Consider the following 21,669-nt stretch of genomic DNA (forward strand, 5'->3'; position numbering starts at 1 on the left):
TACCCATTAACCCATCAGCAAGACAATGATTTTTTTTAACTGAATACTGTTAGACATGAGATTGTAGAATGACAAATTCATGAAAATACACAGAGAAAGATTGCACACAAAGCGAAAAGAGAGTCTGAAGTGAATTAGGCCATACATAGGCAGTGGCGAGTCATAGCGTGGGAATAGAGTGACAACAAGGAGGAATGGAAAAAGTTCAGCATTTCATGTGAGGAAGCTGACAGCTGAGGGCTAGAAGTGAGGGCTGATGGTCCCAGAGTAGAGGAAGAGAAGGAAGGGGAGAGAAAGAAGAGAGTCCACTGTTTCTTGTGAAAGAGCTGCAGGTGGGGAAATTCCCATAGGACCTTCAGCGGGGTAGAGACAGAGAGAGAGAGAAAGAGACAACAAGAGACAGAGAGAGAGAGAGAGAGAGAGAGAGAGAGAGAGAGAGAGAGAGAGGCAGAGAAAGGACGGGAGAAAGATGGATCCAACAGCTTCCGGAGCAGAGTCTCACTTTAGGAAGCTGATGAGCGGCTGGAGGAAAAGTCCCACAGTTCCCAGCACACACACCGTCACAAAAACCCACAGGAAGATCCTGTCGATGACCATGGCGACGTACTTCCAGTCATCCTCCACCTTAGAAGAGAAGAGAAGAAAAGAGAAGAGAAGAGAAGAGAAGAGAAGAGAAGAGAAGAGAAGAGAAGAGAAGAGAAGAGAAGAGAAGAGAAGAGAAGAGAAGAGAAGAGAAGAGAAACCATTTAGGGCCAAAATGAAGCAAGAGTACAAAAATATCTAGGATGCAAGTGGTCATGTGCAATACATCTGCTCTCTCTCCTCCCTAATTCTCTCTCTCTCCTTCCATCCTGCTTTCTTTTTCTCACTCTCTCTAAAAGACTCACATCGACCTTTGCTTAATGGCATCTGAAAAAGAAACGTGAGATTTCTAGCAATGACACTAACCATCACTTTCACTCCACTGTGTCCACAGTAGATTTGTATGGCTATGGGGAAATAAATAGAGGTGTGTGTGTGTGTGTGTGTGTGTATGAGAGATGAAGTAATCTTTGCTTCTCTTCTCCCTCTCTCTCTCTCATTCCTTCTTTCCTCCTTATCTGGAACCATCAGCACCCGCTACCATGCATCTTGTTATTGGGTTAGTGCTGTGTGTGTGTGTGTGTGTGTGAGTTTGTGTGTGTGTGTGTGTGTGTGTGTGTGTGTACGCATATATATTCCTAGAGCAGCCAGCTGTGGCTGATTGGATCAGGCTGAAGTAACCATAACGCCATTGTGTGCTTATGGGAGGGAGCAGCTCCTCTGTATGCATCATTGAAGCATCCAGGCTTTGCTAAGAAAAGACGGAGCAGCAGCAACAAACATATCAGGAGCATGCAGAGTGTGAGGGAGGCGGAGCGCTCCGTCTCTCACAAACAAGCAGCTTTACACTCCCATCATAGCTCCATGTAAATGGCTTTAACGGCATTTAGATCGAAGCCAGGTAGAAATGCACACACCATGCAGAGTTAAGACACATGTAATAGAGAATATAGATCTACTGTATGTGTGTGTTTTCGGCCTGGAGTTTTCCATGGCATTTCAGGACTGCTTGCACTGCAAAAAATATCCATCTTAAAATGTTATTTAATCTCGTACTCAGTTTTAAACATTATTTGTGTTAGGGAAAGTGAAGAATAATTTAATCTTGTGAGATAATTCCACCTATTTCCAATGCCATTTCACTTATTTCACAAAATTTCTCGGAACAAGTGACACTATCTAAGGCAAATCTCTCCACTAGTATAAAAAAATGACATTTCTAAATTCTTTAAACAATTTGATTTGCATTGAAAACAAATGCAATTATCTCAGCTCATTGGCATTTTTTCACTTGCCTTAAGAAAATGCGATTTTTTAAACTTAATATTAGATTAAACTAAGATGAATATCTTCCACAGTGTGGACAAGCACATTGGGTAATAGCATTTCCCTAAAGTGCTCCTCTGTCCAGTTCTCACTTGGGGATATAATCCTAAACCATGGTTCATAGTGTTATTAGTACTACAGCTGAGAGAGATGTTTCAAATCAAAGAGGAAGCCACTATCCTAAACATTCCCCAAATAAACTAAATAAACCGGCCAACTATAGGATAAGTGCACAAAATGCACAAAACGTTTGCCCACTCGCTAGTGAATCAAAATAAATTTGACTTTTTTCTGGTTCCACTTTGTGTGTTAGGTGTGAAAAAAACTGCAACAAGACAACTCAAACTTCATGCTTGCTGACATACCTCTTTGGCTTTGTTGCGAGTCCTCATGTTCTCGGCGATGTACTTGACGCTCTCGATGGCCTGCTTGATCTCTGGCGACACCACGGAGAAGGCGACCACAGCGTTGACCGGCGGCGGGGCGTTCAGGGCCCTCGGCAGCTTGGGCACCTCCGACTCCTGGGGCGCCGGGGTCTGCGGGGCCTGGGGAGGAGGGGGCACCATCGGCGGAGGCACCGGGGTCGGCACCTCCTTCCCTCGGTAGGGGCACCTCCTGTTCATATCCCGGTTCAGGTCGCGGTTCATGTCGCCGTACTCCACACAGTTCATGGAGCCCCCGGCTGAGGTGGCGCCTCCTCCCCCGGCTCCACCATCCAGCGGTGGACACGCTACGCCCCCGGTGATACCCCCAATGCCTACCCCTCCTCCTCCTCCTCCTCCTCCTCCTCCTCCTCCTCCTCCTCCACCTCCACCTCCTCCCAGGCTGTTCTTCCTCTTCTTGTTCCCTCTGCTGCTCCCTCCTCCTCCTCCTCCTCCTCCCCCTCCCCCCATCCCTCCGCCGATACTCCCGGAGGTGGAGCAGCCCTGGTCGATGGGCCGCCTCATCAGCATCACCCTGGGCAGCACCCCGAGGAACACGGACCGCACCCACTCCGGCATGGTGTGGGTCATGGGCGTGCGGTAGTGGACGTTGAGCACGAAGACGGTGATGACGATGCTGAGCGTGACGAAGATCATGGTGAAGAGGAGGTACTCGCCGATCAGGGGGATGACGAGCGACGTGGAGGGGATGGTCTCGGTGATGACCAGCAGGAACACGGTGAGCGAGAGCAGGACGGAGATGCAGAGGGTGACTTTCTCCCCGCAGTCGGACGGCAGGTAGAAGACGAGCACCGTGAGGAAGGAGATGAGGAGGCAGGGGATGATGAGGTTGATGGTGTAGAAGAGCGGCAGGCGGCGGATGTAGAAGGAGTAGGTGATGTCCGGGTAGATCTCCTCGCAGCAGTTGTACTTGATGTCGTGCTTGTAGCCCGGAGCATCAATGATCTCCCACTCTCCGCTCTCCCAGAAATCTTTCAGGTTCACCTGGTGAAAAGCAAAACGCAACTGTGAAGCGAATATTGCTTAGAAGTTATTTTGAGGAATGCTATTTTAAGACCAATGATCTCCCTCTATGAAAATTAAAAGCAAGTACAGTTTAGAAAGACAAAAGAAGTGGTTAGTTCAAAATGCTCAAAATCTGCCTCTTGCAAACTGTGACACCTCACTAAATGAATGCTGGCATGGAAGTAAAATTCCCTAAGGGATTTTATTGAAGTTAGTCACTTTTTATCTAAACATTTTTGCAACACAAAATTAACATTTTCGAGGATACAATCTTGTTATTAATGAGTAATGAATATCAGCTAACCTTTCCATGACATGTTGGAATGAAACACTTTTATTGTTCACAATACCACATAAAGAAAGAAAAAGCTCCCAGACCTGTCTACTGAACTCTGCTAAGAGCATCTGTATTAGGAACAACATTTCAGTACTGAGACCTCCATCAGGTTATATTTTGGGTCTCAGTACTTGTTCCTAATAAAGACGTTCTAATAAAAGTTCAGTAGACCGTGTGGGAGCTTTTTCTTTCTTTACTTGCCGACTTATGGTCTTCTCTACGCACCCGTCACCTTGAACTAGGAGTGCAAAAGCTCTACCATTTTATGTTCACAATATCCCATAAAACATTGCTTCTTGTTCATGTTGTGTGTAGTATAGTAGAGTACAGTACAGTACAAATATGTAGTATAGCATAGTATAACTCATGCTAGATGGACAGGATCTCTCCCCTGTGATTTTGACTGTCCCTCTGACCTTTGAGCCGATGAGCACCAGGTCGATCTTGGCCTTGTCGTAGGTCCAGGAGCCAAACTTCATGGAGCAGTTCTGGTAGTCGAAGGGGAAGTAGGTGATGTCCATGGGGCAGGAGGACTTGAAGATGGCCGGAGGAACCCAGGTGATGGTGCCGTCAAACTTCAGCAGAGCCTTGGTCTTGTCTTCCACCAGGAAATCGCCCACAGCACTGAGAAAGGGAATTTTCAAGGAGACATTAACGTCACTGCATTCAAAGGTCATTATCCCCTTTAACCGAAAAGGTCAGAACAGGGTGGGCAGAAATATATGATGTAACATCAGGATATAGGAAGGAGGGTGTGAAAATGAGGACTCATGAATAAAAAAGGTCTAAAAAAAAAAGACTAACTCTGCATTCAGACTGACAGCAACCACATCATCATGCTACTGCCTATGGTTGATTTGAGCAACATGTTGCAGCAATATGCAGGACACCCACTAATATGTGGTTGCCTGCTCATGTGTGATGTCTACCATTCAGTTGCAGCAAACCTCTGCTTGCCAACAAAGAGGAGAGAAAGTGGTTGTGGTCAACATCAGCTGACTTCCGAAGTCATAGAAAACGGACTTCAGGCAAATGATTACTCAACTTGCTCGCTGTGTGAACTCGCACTAAACAATAAAGGAATCATTCAAGAAAATGTCTCAGCATAGCATTACTGGGCAAACTGACTGGTGCTCTTCTCCTCTTAGCATTTGTGCACTCAAGCTCTTACTTGTTGTACAAGACGATGTCTGGCCTCCAAATCTTGTTGGAAGGGACTCGTATGAACTCGATCCCATCATATTCAATGGGGGCCCATTTCAGTTTGTAGTCGTTCCAGACCTGAAAAGGCAAACCGATAAATGATCAGATCCTAACAGAACTCACTGTGTACAAAGCATTTGGCGTCATTGAAGACCACACATCAAGGATCGGATCTGAACTTTACTCACATGTCTCAGCCATAGATTGGTTTCCATGATCTGATTCACCTCATCCTGAGAGGACAAATAGAAGACAAATTAGTCAACAAGAGGGGAGGAACTTGGATGGATGGATGGACAGATGGATGGACGGACGGACGGACGGACGGACGGACAGATGGATGGATGGATGATATGTGATCTCCAGCCTTACCACTTTGACCAGTTGGGATATGGAGACCTCAAACTCCACTGTGACTGGATCAGATACATTCTCCACTGGTCGGATGAACTGGTTGTACCTCCGGAATAACCTCCGAAATAATCTGTCCTCCCCTTTTGAAGAATAACAGCCTAATGAGAGAGGAGAAGAAGAAGACGAAGAAGAAGAAGAAGAAGAAGAAGAAGAAGAAGAAGAAGAAGGTTATAACAAGATAGACAAAATCATAGAGAGAAAGATAAAATAAGAAACATAACATCCATTCTAACTCTTTAGAATACATTATGTACAGTGATAGTAGGTGATTAGCATTATCTTAAAAGTGAGAGAACAATATGTGGCTAAATCTGTCAGTTTTGTGTAGCAGATTGGTAAAATTTGTGTCCCTTGCTGCGTGTCGTTCTCCTGATGACCTTGATGACGACAATAACGATGGCGACCGAGACAGCATTGATTTTCCCACATGTTTCTGACCTCACTATTACTAAAAGGTCATTCGTTTTTATTTTGGATAATGCTAGTCGCCTACAATCACTCAACATAGTGTATGCTAAAGTGTTAGCATGGAGCACTGGAGTGAACAATGTACCAGGGACACATGGATGATTTTTGTGTCTATGTTCTCATTTAACGGATAAGTTGACCAACGGGACAATCTAAAAAAGACGTGGTGTATTCCTTTCAGAGAGCGAGAGAGAAATAGAGTGAGAGACAGAGAATGAGAGATAGGAAATCACAGACAGAGAGACACACAGAGAAAGCAAGAGACATATCATCCCACATCCATATTAACAGTTTAATCGATGTCTGTTTGCTCTGGATGGAGAAAGAGGGCTGTGGGAGATCGAAGAGTGGTACGCAAGGCGTTGCGTATTTCAGCTGCGTGTTTACATGAGGAGGGCAAGTGAAAGCTTTAAAGCTCTGAGCAAATCTCCAAGCAGAGGATGCTTTCAGCAAGAAGGGAATGCTGTGATCTTGTCTGGTGTGTGTCTATGTATATTTATGTGCGTATGTGTGTGTGTGTGTGTGTGTGTGTGTGTGTGTGTGCGCGTGTGTGCGCGTGTGACTGTGTTTTCACTGTTAAATGCTGAGTGTACTTTGAAAGGCTCGGTTGAAGGTCATATTGTGGAAAACTGCCACTAGTAACTCTGGTGCCTGGGATGGGACATGGACCCACGCCTGTCCAAGCAGAAAATGTTGCCTCACTTGGGACAACACACACACACACACACACACACACACACCGCCACCACCATCACGACTTCAAAAAAAGGCTGTGCCAGTGGTTTCAGGAGACACTAGGCTCCAAATCCACATATATCCCCACAGAAAAACAACCAGAAATGCACACAAACGCTGTCTCTTCATCTGCTATTATGTTCATCTCAGTCTCTTCCTCCCATTTCTACTTAATCATCTCCCTCACTCTTTCACTGTATCTCATTGACTGTATCTGTTTTCTTCTCTCACTTCATCTTATACCCACTTACTGACTCTCAGATTTCATATCTGTCTTTTAATGTTACATTCATCTGACAATGTAGATGAGTAGGAAAGACAAACTTTACCTCACTGTGCCAGTGCTTGTGCATTTGTATCTTGTCTTTAAAGTGATTTGGCCGTGCTAGAGACTGTTTAACCATCAGACAGATTCCAGGGCCACTATTTTCAGTATTTGAAACCATGATGAAATATAGTTTCCCAGGTTTTATAAAATAAACAATATATTAATATGATAAGATCCAATATGACATTACATTGGAAACGTATAGTCAAGCCAGCACAGACATAACATAAATCTTTGAACATATACATGACACAGACATAAAACTTGTACATAAACAAGCTCCTGGTACATCAAAGCGCATTAAAGTGCATTGTTCCTTAATAATGAAGGTAAGTCAGTTAGTGTCTACTTATTGAGAAGCCAAGTCTGGTAGTGGCTCTGTTACTATGATACCAGTCAACCAAAACTTCTTTTGAAAGTAGAGGCCAACCAGTCCCATCATGCCTTTCAAGTCAAGGAGGGGCACACACATCATTGAACATGGTCCCAAACCATCAAACCTGCACTTGCAGAGCCATTTTTAGTGTTAGAGGGGTGGGGGGTGGGGGGGTGCTGCTTCACTGAAAGGCCAAACAGGGCGCAACTAATACCCATATACACACAAATAGGCATGCACACAGACACTCAACAAATAAATAAAACATGGCCTTTTAATGGGACAGTTTCATTCAGCGTGACTCAGTTAACCCTCTTGGATCCAGTAACATACTATTTTTACTTATCATCCTGTACATGTACTTGTCATCATCATCATCATCATCATCATCATCATCATCACCATCACCATCATCATCTCTCAATAATTTGCATGTCCTATCTCATCACTGAAAGTGTTAGTCATATAACCAATAGGTGCAAGGAAGAACAACAACTGACACTGTCTAAGTTACATACATAGGAGTTTTAGTTATACAAACATTTCTCAGATGTAGAGCTGCTCTGGAGTCAGAGATAATCTCATTGGTTGAGTTAAACCTCAGTGGGCGGAGCCAAAGAACCTCAGTTGGCTAGCTGGCAAACTTGCATGGCAAAGAAGTCAAAATATAATTTGGCAATGACTTATGGTCTTGGAAGATCAGCAGGCTAGCTAACTATCTTAGCTAGATAGCAATGGGCTAGTATGGCTAGTTTGAATTTAAGATCAGCTAGGCTAACTAGCTAACCAGAAAAGGCCAGGGGAAGAACAATTTAATTTGGTTGTATTCCTTGTTAAGTCTATTTGATGGCCTGTATATGTACATTCCATGGGTGATTGGTTCCACTGAGCAAGTTAAGTTCAATCTGAAACATAAATCACTTGAAGTGTGTCCAGTTATATCAGAATCTAAGAATGATAATACAGAAACATACTGAACAACATCAATAACCTGTTTTAACATTGCAAGGGACAGACACAGCTCAGAGGTAACATCAGGTTACAGAGGTAAAAACCCAATCACCAACACATTCATGCCAGTTACATAATCACAACATCTGGTGCACATAAAACTGTACCCAAAAATGTGCACACGCACATGCACGCGCACACACACACACACACACACACACACACACAAACAAGAGAGTGAAGGAAAGCAGGATTGACCAGGTAGCAGCTGCTGATACAAATGCTAAATACAGAGTATGAGAGCATGACTCAAACTATACAGAGGATTTTACATCAGGTTCTGTTCATTTGAAATTGCTGTTCATGGTATAAACCAAGCTGACCAGATGCCAGAGAGTCACTGGTTTGTTATCAAGCACTGGCACGGGTGTTTCCCAGTTTGAGCTGGTCTTCTATCTAAAGTGTTGAACAAACTGTGCCTTTAAGCAAGGAAGTTAACCTGAACCTGTGTCTCAGATTAATGAATGATACATCTAATATCTGTAGGGGGTGGAAAGTAATATAATAATATCATTATAATTAATATAAGTCTATGCTGTCCTGTGTTGCTATTTTGAGTTTTTGCATCTTTCTAGTAGTAATCTCCCTACAGTGTAATCCTAAATTTATATTGTTTTATGTTTTGCTTGCCTTTGATGTTAAGTGTCTTTGAGTGTCCATAGCCTATGTTGTCCTCTTAGATATACAAATATACAACTTTTGCTTAATTAATCAGTTAAAACTAAAAGTTGTTACATTATTACCGGTAGTTATTATTATGATGTACACATTATTCATTAATCGTTTTCTTAGTTGTAGCTGTAAGTCTCTGAGTTGCAAAGTGATTGTTGTAACTGGAGAAATATGGTGGAGAAATTACATTGAAACATCAACGCTGGAAAAAAATAAACATTTAAGATTGTGTCAGAATAAGTAGGTATGATCAGTAAAACTCTCCTTTATTAATTAGGGGCCGGCCAGCAGCTCTGCTGCTGCTCTTGTATTTTTGCCAGTTTCTTCTACTTTTTCTTCCTCCGAGGAAAACTGTCTCCCGATGCATGAAAATGCACAAAACTTTGCACGTAGGTTCAGTCCCATGCCTCAACTGGCATTTGAATTATTTGAATGCTGTCCTCCTTTCAGCTATTGCAGTCAATGGAAAATAGAGCACCTCTAAACATTAGCTTTTCACTTTCATGGAGCAGTCAACCCTTGTAAAAAAAATAAATTACAGACAGCTCTATTTTGTCTAGATAAAGTACACAAAGACTCAGAATTTTATCTTGAAAACTGAATATTTGACACCACTTTGAAATCTGCCTTTGTATGGATGAACAGATCTTATCATGGGTGCTGCAGAATAAACATGCCTTCTTTGTTGTTACTTTCGCTACATCTGGCAGGCCCCATCCATGACTGCTTGTAGTCCTAGTTTATTTTTACTATACAGTGTAAACGGTTAATAAATTATAAAAGCACTCTTGGCCCTAAAGGTTGTGAACAAGGCAACGTGTCGGTCAACAGGAATTAAAGCAAGACTAATACCATACCATTAGAAGCTGCCATGTAGACAGTGTGAGAGTGTTTAGCCATCTACTTGGGGTATGTTACCCTGCAGTGTTGACCAAAATGTTACACAGTGTGCGTATCACAGTCATAAAGGTGCTGATACACCTGCCGTTTTTTTGGGCAACGTAGGCAACACACACAATACCAACTAACCAAGTGAAAACACAGGAGTAACATCTATTCAAGTGTTGCCTTGCAAACAGATTTTCCTGTGTGATTAAGAGATTGTGTGTTAAGGAAACTTCTCTATTAATCAATCAAATTAATCTTTAATAATTGATTATATTTGACCAGACATTTATTTACCCTGGTCATCTCTGCCTGAACAGCTGAACCAAAACAGAATCTGTCATAAAGAGCTGAATTATACTCTCAGTGAATCAACAATAAGTCCACTCCGTCTCCCCTAGAAACTTTCTCAATGAATACCCTCAGTTCATTTCAGCCACCAGTATCAACTGTGTTTGATTGCTTTTACATCTGTTCTGTAGTTGTGAGTTTGGTTGTACATTTGATTGTTGTTTCTCCTCAGGTTCCTCTGAGCCTCCCTACTGAAGCTCCTCTGGTTCCTCTGACCATCCCTGAAGGTCCTCTGGTTCCTCTGAGCCTCCCAACTGAAGTTCCTGTGGTTCCTCTGGGCCTCCCAACTGAAGCTCCTCTGGTTCCTCTGAGCCTCCCTACCGAAGCTCCTCTGGTTCCTCTGAGTCTCCCTACTGAAGCTCCTGTGGTTCCTCTGAGCCTCCCAACCGAAGCTCCTCTGGTTCCTCTGAGCCTCCCAACCGAAGCTCCTCTGGTTCATCTGAGCCTCCCAACTGAAGCTCCTCAGGTTCCTCTGAGCCTCCCTACTGAAGCTCCTCTGGTTCCTCTGACCATCCCTGAAGTTCCTGTGGTTCCTCTGAGCATCCCTACTGAAGCTCCTGTGGTTCCTCTGAGCGTCCATAACGAAGCTCCTCTGGTTCCTCTAAGCCTCCATACTGAAGCTCCCCTGGTTCCTCTGACCCTCCCTACTGAAGGTCCTGTGGTTTCTCTGACCCTCCCTACTGAAGGTCCTGTGGTTTCTCTGGGCCTCCCTACTGAAGCTCCTCTGGTTCCTCTGAGCCTCGCTACTGAAGGTCCTCTGGCTTCTCTGGGCCTCCCAACTGAAGCTCCTCTGGTTCCTCTGAGTCTCCCTACCGAAGCTCCTCTGGTTCCTCTGAGCCTCCCTACCGAAGCTCCTCTGGTTCCTCTGAGCCTCCCAACCGAAGCTCCTCTGGTTCCTCTGAGCCTCCCAACCGAAGCTCCTCTGGTTCATCTGAGCCTCCCAACCGAAGCTCCTCAGGTTCCTCTGAGCCTCCCTACTGAAGCTCCTCTGGTTCCTATGAGCGTCCATATTGAAGCTCCCCTGGTTCCTCTGACCCTCCCTACTGAAGCTCCTCTGGCTTCTCTGACCCTCCCTACTGAAGCTCCTCTGGCTTCTCTGAGCCTCCCTACTGAAGCTCCTCTGGATCCTCTTATCCTCCCTACTGAAGCTCCTCTGGATCCTCTTATCCTCCCTACTGAAGCTCTTCTGGTTCCTCTGAGCCTCCCAACTGAAACTTCTCCGGTTCCTCTGACGCTCCCTACTGAAGCTGCAGCCATTACTGCAGTCCAGGAAGGCTTGAGCAGCAGTCTAGTCAGCACTGAGGAGACGGAGGAGGTGCAACAATCCTCTGACACCACATAGGAGTTCTTCATCAGGTTCGTTCACACTGTAGCTAATACTTCCACCAAGATGAACTGAGGCATTGACTTTGCTCTTTTACTTTTCAGAGGTAAAAAAAGACCAAGAAGAAGAGAGTCCGACGTTTCTTTCGCCGGCTGTTTAAAACACTCTGCAGCTGCCGAGGACACACAGAAGGACTGAAATTCCTTCTGCAAAAAATAAATTCAGTCCTGCATTGCAATCAGTCCATGTCAGTCATTTTTTTCATTTATTGTGAATTGATGCAATGCAAAATGAAGAAATTATACAGGAATTGCATTTTGATATCATGTGAAGACCATGTAACTGATCATGTTGCTGATTTTCATGTTATAACTTCAGTTGAAGGATTATAAGCTGCTCTATGGGTTGAATAAATGGCCCTTGGTGCTTATGAAAGACTTTCAAAACCCTTTGGAAATTTGAAAAATGCATGCTGGTGAAGCTATAAAACAAGCCTGTTTTTGTCTTAGTTCCTGAAAAGTTTATATTTTGGAGATACTTTTTCACATGGCAAACGATATTTTCAATGCATTATTTGAGTCCAGAAAATTCCACATGAGAGGTTTGCAGAGGTTTAACAAGACTAAAGAACATTTCAGGATACAGAAAGCATCGTCATCGTCTCCACAACACGATCCAGGCAACTGTTACTGCAGAGACTGAACCCAGTAGTTGTTTGGCTGTTTTTGGACTTGGACTTGCAGTCAACAAGGCTCTAACAGCTAGTTTGTGAACAGCTGTCAAATATCAGGAGCATTATCTTACCAATATAACCTAGGTCAAGGTAAATTTTATCTAAGAAGGCTACGTCAAATGGATGGTCTGTCTCAAAAATGAGCACAAGCCATTCCAACACACACACATGCACGCACACACACACGCACGCACACACACACACGCACATACACACACTGCACAGACTGCACTAGGATTCCACCCCACATTTTGTCCCACACAAAGGTCAAAAATAAAATGTGGAGCAGAGAGCAGTAGATGAGGGAATATGCAGTGATTTCTCATAGACATAATATTAATTCCTTGTTACCACCCACCTGAATTTATGGCAAAGTGCTAATCTCTCTCCAGAAGTCTTTGCTACCAAACTATTCTGACAAGTTGACCAGTAGGAAACAAGACTGAAATCCTTCAGATCCAGCTTCGAGGCTCCATGGGTAAAAAGGTCCATTATATAGTGACTTCGAAACTTTCAAAAAGTTTCCCGAGGTCATGGGCAGAGGCAAGTTGAGTCTTAAAGCTTAATGAAAAGGCCTCTCTCCTGAGACCACTTCTGTAATTTCAGCTCTTGGTACCTGCCTTAAAAATGCTGGCCGCCGCTCCCTGATTCGCCGCACTCCCACAACCTCGTTTAAGCCTCTAATTGGGTGAGGGGAAATGAGGGCAATTATAATCGCTCAATTAATTGGACCTTTTGTTCACTGTGAAAAAAAAATAGAGCCAATGCATTTTTCTGTGCTAGTACAGTCACTCCCCTAACTCCCTTTCTTCTTTCTGCCACTGAAGATCTTAAGTATCCTTCATTTAAAGGAAGTTAATTATAACCCTTGCCCTTTCACCTTGGCTGAGTCTACACACTACTTTTACCATTCGCTACACGCCTGGGCTCTTAACCCGGGATCTTAGTTTTTAATTTAATTTGTGCACCGCAACACTGCATATATGAGTCTGCAGGCAGGGAGTGATAAAACATGTGTGATTTAGGATGTTTCATGAAGTAAATACTTTGGCTCTCTTCAAAGCAGTCCTACCTGTGACAAATTACATTATTCCAACTGAACTGAATGGAGGGTTGACTTTTTGGAATCATAAAGTTCATAGGGCATTGAGCTTTTACACCCAAATGAGGGTTACTTCATAGCAGAGATAACAGGTCAGAACCAGAAAACCACAAAATGTTTCTTAATGACTATCAGTTTTAGGATGAATTTTAGGAGAACTGTCCCAGATCATGAGAATCACAAGTGTGAATTCAGTTTTATAGTCAGGTTTAGCTTTACCAGACATGCGCTCTTCGCTTCTCCCGTCTTGACATGTTGACAAAGTGACAAGCCTTTGTTCTAGACAGCTGACACGGAGAAAGCCAAGTCAAGCAGTCGTGCATTACTCCCTTAAATAGCAACATTGATTTAGAATTACCAAGCCAAAGAGTGAGTCTATCTGCGTCATTTGTAGCTACAGGAGGCTAAAGCCCCTTGGGGAGGCCCTTTGATCAGGCATGTGCTTGACATGATGGGTCTGGGAGTGTGTCTTGGACACTTTGGAGGAACTAATTACCCTCCAATAATACACTGCTGACACAGTGTGTGTGTGTGTGTGTGTGTGTGTGTGTGTGTGTGTGTGTGTGTGTGTGTGTGTGACGGAGATACAAATAGAATAAGGGAGAGGGGAGAGAAGAGATAAGAGGAGAAAGAGTGACAGCAAGAGAGAGCAGAGAAAAGCTAGATAGCGTGTCTTTGCTCTCCAGGGTTTTTGAGAGCCTGACTGTGACATGCTGAATGATTCACAAGAGGATCCAGAGTGATTACTGCATGTGGTGTGACCATCCGATTAAGCATATGGCTCTCATGTGCTGTATGTGCAATGGGTGCCTGTGTGTGTGTATGTATTAGCCTATGTGTGTCTTCATGTGTATGAGGGCTTGCCTACATCCATACATGCACACATGTTCCTGTCTGTGTATGTGCGCATAGAGGTTGCCCTATATCCATTCAGCTATGATTAGAATCATTATGAACAGTATGGGATCTCTTCACTGATATATTACCACCAAAGCATTGATATATTACCACCAAATCAAATTATAACTTGACCAATGAAATGACTATCACGGTTATAAGCAGTAGGTCCTTGCTTCCATGCTTTCATTTGGGAAGAATTCAGAGATTTCAGATTGCATTCTCCACAAAATGTTTTTATTTTGTCATGTAACATGTATGTTAAGACATGTAAGAAACATTTGTAAACCAGCAGAGAGGAAAAATGCACTGCATCAAATGTAAAGGTGATCTAACTGGGGCAATCTTTTAAGTAGCCCAATGCAATTATACTGTTATAGTAAATATCAAAACTCCACCTGAAAGCTTTAACACTTCCCTCATATTGACTCCCACGTTGCTGTTTGTCCATATTGAGGGAAAGGCAGAGACAGAACACACACACTCCAAAACACAACTTGGTTCTACTAGAGGATTAACAATGCTGCATTTAAGATAGAGCAACAACAACAAATCTACAGACTTTGCTGTTTGTGCCATATGTGCTCATCCAGTGAGCACTGCTGAGATATATGGGAAGTGGTATATGCATCATGGATATACGCAGACTAACAGTCAGACAGTCTGCCAGGCAAATGAAAAAGCAGATAGGAGGGGAAAGAGAGATTAGATCGCTCCCAGTTGAATGTTTCTCGAAGGTAGGAATACTAAATACCCAGCGGCTCTGAATGACTGATTACTCCTCATGTTTTCATATGATGGATGGACCGTTAACAGTTGGATTTAGAATGTGTTTAGATGTAGCTACAGATGTTGCATTTGCAGTCGTCTTTCATTAAAGTGGAGGCTCTGCATGCAACAATGCAGTGCTCTGCATGCAACAAATACAGTTTTGTGCTTTTTTCAGCCATCTGAAGGCATGTGGAATGGCCTGGTAACTTAATGTTTGAGAGACACAAGTTGTGTCTTACAATATAACTTTTTATCTCATAATATGAAAAGATATGCTTGCTTACTTATTTAGGACTTACTTAGGCTTAGTTACTACTCGGATTCAGAAGGAATCAATGAAGCAATGCGGATTCCGTCCTTGTCGCAGAGCAGTGGACCAGCTTTTTACATTCTCACAGATAATCGAGGTGTGATGGGAATTTGCTAATCCTGTCTACATTTTTTTTTGTGGATTTGGAAAAGGCTTACGACTGTGTTCCCCACGGTATCACATGGGAGGTGCTGCAGGAGTATGGGGTGCCAATGCTGCTGCTGCGAGCCATTCAGTCCCTATACACTCGACACGAGAGCTGTGCTCTGTGCATTAAGTCAGGCTTGTTGAAGGTGGACATCAGATTGCAACAAGGATGCGCCTTCTCCCCTCTGGCCATGTCCCATTTGTGATATTCATGTACAGGATATCAAGATGCAGCCGAGGTCTGGAGAGTGTCTGGTTCGGTGACATTATGGTGGCATCTCTGCTGTTTGCAGACGAGGACGTCCTTCTGGCTTCATCAGACCGTGATCACTGATGTGCACTGGAGCGGTTTGCAGCTGAGTGTGACGCAGTCAAGATGACGATCAGCACCTTCAGTGGTTCTCTCCCAGAAGAAGGTGGCTTTTTCATCCAGGTGAGGGGTGAGCAGCTGCCCAAGAGGAGGAGTTCAAGTATCTCGGAGTCTTATTCACAAGTGAGGGTAAAAAGGATCACCAGGTAGATGGGAGATCTTTGTTCCAACCCTTCACATATGGCCATGAGCTCTGGGCAGTGACCTAAAGAATGAGATCGTGGATACAAGCGGCCGCAATGAAGTCTCTCCACAGGATGGCTGGCCTCACTCTCTATGACCGGGTGAAGAGCTCAGCAGTCTGGGAAGACCTTAGGATTGAGACGCTGGTCCTCCACATCGAGAGGAGCTAGTTGAAGTGGTTCAGGCGCCTGGTAATGATGATCTCGGTCAGAGTCGCTGTTGCCACCATGACCATGACCCAGATCAGTGGCTAGAAAATGAATGGACAGATGGATGGATGACGGGATGGATAGATGGATAGATGGAATGCTTACTTACTTACTACGCTGTAATGGTGGATAATGCCACTGCCACTGTGTGAACTTGAGGTCTGTCCATAAATATGACAGAAAGACAGTATAAGGCTTGGATGATCTATCACCTTGCATTTAAGTGATAAAGGGTAAAACAGAGCAGAGGTAATGACTCTAATGCCATGGTTTGCAATGTTTGTGTTGCCAGCTAGGCAGAGATGAAGCACTTAGGGCAATGGACAAACACATGGCATGCAAACACCACCGAAATGTGTATTCTCTGGCACAGGGGAAACAGAGGCCTGAGGTGTGGTAGGGAGGGACGGGGAGGGAGGAGGTAGAGGAAGAAATGCATTCGTTAACTCACTCCATCCCCTCTCTCTCTGTTTTTCTCTCTCCTCTATCTTTCCCTCCATCCTCAAGCGTGACTCAGGCTGTCGCCAGCGCTGAAGACTGGGATGTCCCAGGGGAATCAGGAAAGAGGCCCGTGTCTGTGTGTGTGTGTGTGTGTGAGAGAGAGAGAGCGTGAGGAAGAGAAAGAGAAAGTGAGTGCGTGTGTGGGGGTTTGAAGAGGAGGGAGTGTGGTGGTTTAAGCCAATACATAGGGGGTGGAATAAGACTTCTGCCTGCAGTAGTTTTGTGTGTGTGTGTATGTGTATGTGTGTGTGTGTGTGTGTGTGTGTGTGTGTGTGTGTGTGTGTGTGTGTGTGTGTGTGTGGACAGGCGAAGTTTGGTTGCAATAATCACACGACAATCGTGTTAAGAGGATCCTTAAGCCACACAGTCCTTAAGCCACAAACACACACACACACACATACACACACACACACACACACTGAATGGCCAGTCAAACTTTAATGCAACTATATCGCTACCAGGAGGGAAACCAGTGAGCCATTCTATGGTTTCCAGCTCGGAGACAGCATTTAGCTCTAGCAGAGGAGCAAATATGCCCGATGATGCAAGCAGACAATCCATACAACTAGAAGTCGACTTAGATGAAGGCTATAGGGGCTTAAATTCAAATGCTGCTGAAAGAGAGACCGTTTTGTTGCCTTTGGCTGGTCATGTGATCTCCACTGATTTAACGCATTTAGTTATTGGGGCATTCTGTTTCTAAATTTGTAGTTATGTATATTTTTAAATATTGTTTGCAGCCTTTGTTGGCTATGCTGCTTTCTCTGCCAGATGTCACTTGAAAAAGCAGATCCTCTTTATACTGTCAACATGCAGCTGCAGCCAAATTAAAATGTGCAGCAAAGGGAGGTAAAGGGTCAAGCATGAAACATAATGCGGCTCAATTCAGTGCCTTGCAGAAGTGGTTAGGTTAAGTTTCTGTTGCAGGAGTTGGGGATGATGCAGGCGGGATGTTGCGGGGAACTGCATCATACAGTTGCAGTCATTTTTTTTAAATATTTATTTTTAGGCATTTTTTATGCTTTATTGACAGAGATAGCGTGAGAGAGTCAGGAAGGTATGGGAGAGAGAGAGGGGAGGACATGCAGCAAATGACCGCGGGCTGGATTCGAACCCGGGTCGCTACAGGAAGGACTGACGGTACGCGCACTACTCGGTGAACCACCGGGGAGCCCCTGCAGTCATTTTTAACGCTCAAGGTATTTCGCTGGGGAACATACCTTGAATATTCTGAATGGCTGCAATTATCACACCTACACTTTAAGAGTCTCTCAATTTACGCACATTGCATCGTTACCTCAAAACTCCATCCAGATCCTCTCTTTTTGACTAAAAATACCCCAATCCCATGGACTGCAGGATCAGCAATTCCTCTGTTATAGGGACAAATCACCCAGTCCTTGATGGCAGGAGACAATACCTTCTGTAGCCCACTAATCGGCCCCCCACTGGGAGTCGGTGTGTTTGTGTGTGTGTGTGTTTTTAGCACTTATCTGCATACACAGCCCTGTTCAGCATCATACAAAAGCCCACACAGTCACTAAGGGATTGGGGGATGGGAGGAGAGGAGAAGTGGAGGTTTGTGGACAGAGCTGCATGGGGAAAGAGGAGGCAGGTGAGGTTAGAGTCCTTTCATCTCTATTTATTTTTCTCAAACACCACTGCATAGTAAGGAAACTGAGCAAATTACCCTCTCACTAGAGCAAGATTACAGCACTGGCACTGTCATCCGCTCACAGCACCATTTTCCTGTCTTCCTTTTGAAAGTCCGCCTCAGTTCAAGGGCAAAGCCACAAAGCGGTCAGCTGTGGCAAATCTTTCAGACAAATGAGAATGAGAGAGAGACAAAAGTGAGAGAAAGAGTCCATCTTGGTGTCACAGGGACACGCGTCTCTTCCCCTTGACTCTCTGTCTGTGTTAAGCTAAAGGAAGTGTGAAGCCACTGTCTCTCACATGGCAACTGGAGTGTCACAATATGAAGGCACTTAGTGTTGTTCCCCTGGGTGGAGAGCAGTGCCTGGGACAAACTACAGCACTGATGGCCTTAAAGTAAAGTCACAACATTTTTATATGAATGTCAGTTTTTCTACTCTCTGTTGCTGATTAATATAGCACAATAGCGATTCTACCTATAGCCAGGTCATGAAAGATTTGACATTTGCTGTTCCAAACACCTGGTGTCTGGTAGGTCTTTCCGGGGAGAAATCCTCTGGCACAAAGGAAGTGATGCCTTTTTATGTGTCCCCATTTATGTGTATTTTATGTCGGAACTGCGGCTTGCTTGGAATAAACAGAAGAAGAACTGGGTATTTAGCATGAGCAGCGATAGCCACCATGGCTGAACAGACGGAGAAAAGAGCGCCACCTACAGAAACTCAAACTGCATCAACAGAAAATCCAAGGAAAAAGACGTCACAGTGCTGGAGACACTGTTTGATTGACAGGTGATCTCTGGGAAGAGCAGTGCAGAAACACCACAGCAATGAGTGCTGAGCACCACAGATGTCACCAAAATAATAATAAATTTAAAAAAACAAATATATCTCACAGATTACCACTTTGAAGCAAGTTTTTATCCTCCAAATAGATACACTTTATGCCAGGGACCACCATCTGAGAAGACACTGTCCCCAGAAACCCGTCTCTGTCCTCTCAGTGGGGAGACATGAAATAAGATAAAACTCAGGATTAAAATAACCATTAATTTGCATGCGAACGCAGCACTAAGTTTTGCTTTAAAGCATTTAACTATTCTTTGTTCTGCTCTGGGCCCCCTGGGACCCACTCAAGGACCGCACTTCAAAATCACAGGAGTACACAGGAGACCGGAGGCCTTACATGAACCAAACGCAACAGAAAATACAAAATACGCATAGAGGTGAATCTGGAAACAAGAGGGAAGGAAGAAACAGAACAGTCAGACACACAGAGCAAAACAAAGAATAGAAAATAGGTCACAGTGATCCAACAAAAAGCAGTTACTAGTGACATTAAATCACATGGGGAGAGAGATTGTACAGTTTTTCTTGAAGGTTGCACTGAAAGTTTGGCTTTGCTGGAGTGGAAGGTTGGCCTATAGAGACCGTCCTTCAACTAGCAGACCCAGACAAGCATCCATCCTTTCTGAATCCCTACCAGCTCCAGGTGCTGCTCTGTGTCTGACCCTGACCTCTGACCTCCCTGTGGAGCCAAGAGAAAAGAAAAAAACATAATTTCCCTCGGGGGCTTAATTATCACATTATTATCGTTAGGGCTGTGCACCACTTTAAGTTCACGTTTAAGAGACCTTAAATAGGCCTATAGCCCTGAACATCTGTAGGGATTTGCCGGGGATGAGATCAGCATTGACAGCCAACGAGCGGCTGGGGAAACGTATGCCACCCATGTGTTGGTTCGTTGTGCACGGATGGCTACTCCACGGTGGCTCCGGGGGCTGAGGTATCCGGTATTAATAATGCGACATGTCACGATCACTGATCATCATCTCCGGGGAAGACGAGACCCCGGTATGCATGTGGAAATAGCTTGTTTAAATGATTCAGTACATCCAGGTCATATTAGGCTTCCCTCCCTCCCCAGACCGTATGGGGAGTAACGTTGACTTTATACAACTTTGGAGAGCATATGGGGTAAGATATTTCAGTGGCGGGTCGGTTTCAGTTGTCAAAACACATGAACACAAATGCTCAGCGTGGAAAAGGCAATGCAATTACTCCCTCCGTCAAAGATGCAGGACAGGAGTTTTCGATGGAGCAGAGCAGGACGCGCGCGCAGGCAGAGCGCAGACAGCATCCTTACTTTTAAATTTTACGGTGCAAATACTAAAATATGCCTTTCCACTCAAGTCTATCTGAACTAAACTTCATTTCTAACACATGGGCTCTTCTTTAGCTCTGAGTTGTGCGCTCCTAAACTCTGCCATTTAACTCCCTTCATGGACATGGACAGTGTCGGGTGGTAACGCGTAAACAACTGCTACTTCAATTACAGTAGTGTAATAAAGTTACCAATAAAATATGTATGTGTGCTTTTATTATCATCCCTCTAAATGTCAGGTTGAAGATGCGTTAATCCCTTTATACGCTTTCCTCATAATTAGTCATCGTCCTCTCAAGCAGTTTAGATGAGAAATTGCTGCAAAGTTGGGGAAATATGGGGAAATATATGGGAAATATACGGGAAATACATCCCATCCAGAGATTTGATGTAATCGATTGGGCATCAGCGCTGTTTGTTTTCCCCGATCATTCACACAGAAGCGCACGGGAGAGGTAATCTGGGGTGGGGGGTGGCTGAAGAGGGTAACGCAAAAGTGATGTAACGAGTAGTGTAACGAATTACCGCTCCCAGTGAGTTATAAGTAAGGTAATAACATTCATTTTAAGTATCGCATACTAAGTAATGCAGTACTTTCTTAGCGCAACGAGCCCCGCGCTGCTCACGGCGCACCGTGCCTTACCTTGCGCTGCCAGGAGCACCAGCACGAGGACGGTTGTTAGTTTCCCGGAGAAATTCATCGATACATCGGCGCTGGGCGAGTTCTCTCTGCAGATAAAAGATGGTGTTACCGATGAATGAGCTCCTGCTTAGCGCGACGGGCGTCTGTACAGGCTGAAGATTAGAGCAACATTTTTTTCCCTCTTGCGCTCCCGAGCGTGGAGAGGTTGGAGTCGCCGTGCGCTCTCCCGACATGGACAACTTCAGCACGTCCCGCCCCCTCCTCCCCCTCCCACACACTCACCCACCCACGAGCGGAACTCCACGACCCGATTCCCTGTTGACCCAAAGGTGATCAGTTTGGAAAGCGCGTTGTCTGAAGGTCTGGTGCAGCTGTTCTCAGTTTTCTGGGCAACAATGTCCATCTTAAATCATTTACTCGCTCGCATGTTCAGTTTTATCTTAAAACAAGTCAAAAAATCTGCCAGTGGGTGCGTGACTTGTTCCCAATACACTTTCACTTCAGGAGTTTTCTAGAGACAAGTGTCA

General features: G+C 44.4%; 1 protein-coding gene across 3 annotated transcripts; it reads right to left on the reverse strand.

Moving 5' to 3' along the window:
* Window positions 1–498: 498 nt before the first annotated feature.
* On the reverse strand, window positions 499–21,215 carry LOC139654872 (neuronal acetylcholine receptor subunit alpha-3-like). Of its 3 annotated transcripts, XM_071532092.1 has the most exons (8): window positions 21,143–21,215; window positions 5,269–5,408; window positions 5,085–5,129; window positions 4,865–4,974; window positions 4,110–4,317; window positions 2,723–3,335; window positions 2,274–2,686; window positions 499–624 (listed from the first exon to the last, which is right to left on the reverse strand). In XM_071532092.1, the coding sequence occupies exons 1-8, from the start codon at window positions 21,198–21,200 to the stop codon at window positions 499–501; spliced, it is 1,713 nt and encodes a 570-aa protein (XP_071388193.1). In that variant the 5' UTR covers window positions 21,201–21,215. The 3 variants fall into 3 exon arrangements, with proteins under 3 accessions (XP_071388193.1, XP_071388195.1, XP_071388194.1); XM_071532094.1 differs by lacking the exons at window positions 5,269–5,408; window positions 21,143–21,215 and having other exon boundaries at window positions 2,274–2,680; window positions 5,085–5,126; XM_071532093.1 differs by lacking the exons at window positions 5,269–5,408; window positions 21,143–21,215 and having other exon boundaries at window positions 2,274–2,692; window positions 5,085–5,126.
* Between the last annotated feature and the right edge of the window lie 454 nt (window positions 21,216–21,669).

The sequence above is a fragment of the Centroberyx affinis genome, unplaced genomic scaffold (genome assembly GCF_046629955.1).
Source record: "Centroberyx affinis isolate AG114_WGS23_722 - 3 ecotype Tasmania unplaced genomic scaffold, CSIRO-AGI_Caff_v1 ptg002162l_1, whole genome shotgun sequence".
In the NCBI taxonomy this organism is placed as follows: Eukaryota; Metazoa; Chordata; class Actinopteri; order Beryciformes; family Berycidae; genus Centroberyx; species Centroberyx affinis.

Excerpts from the sequence above, each read along its gene's own strand:
- LOC139654872 (XM_071532092.1), bottom strand. The coding sequence starts at position 21,200 with ATGAATTTCTCCGGGAAACTAACAACCGTCCTCGTGCTGGTGCTCCTG. Across the intron at positions 3,336-4,109 it reads TGGTGCTCATCGGCTCAAAG|GTGAACCTGAAAGATTTCTG; the intron begins GTCAGAGGGACA and ends GCTTTTCACCAG. Across the intron at positions 625-2,273 it reads CTCGCAACAAAGCCAAAGAG|GTGGAGGATGACTGGAAGTA; the intron begins GTATGTCAGCAA and ends TTCTCTTCTAAG.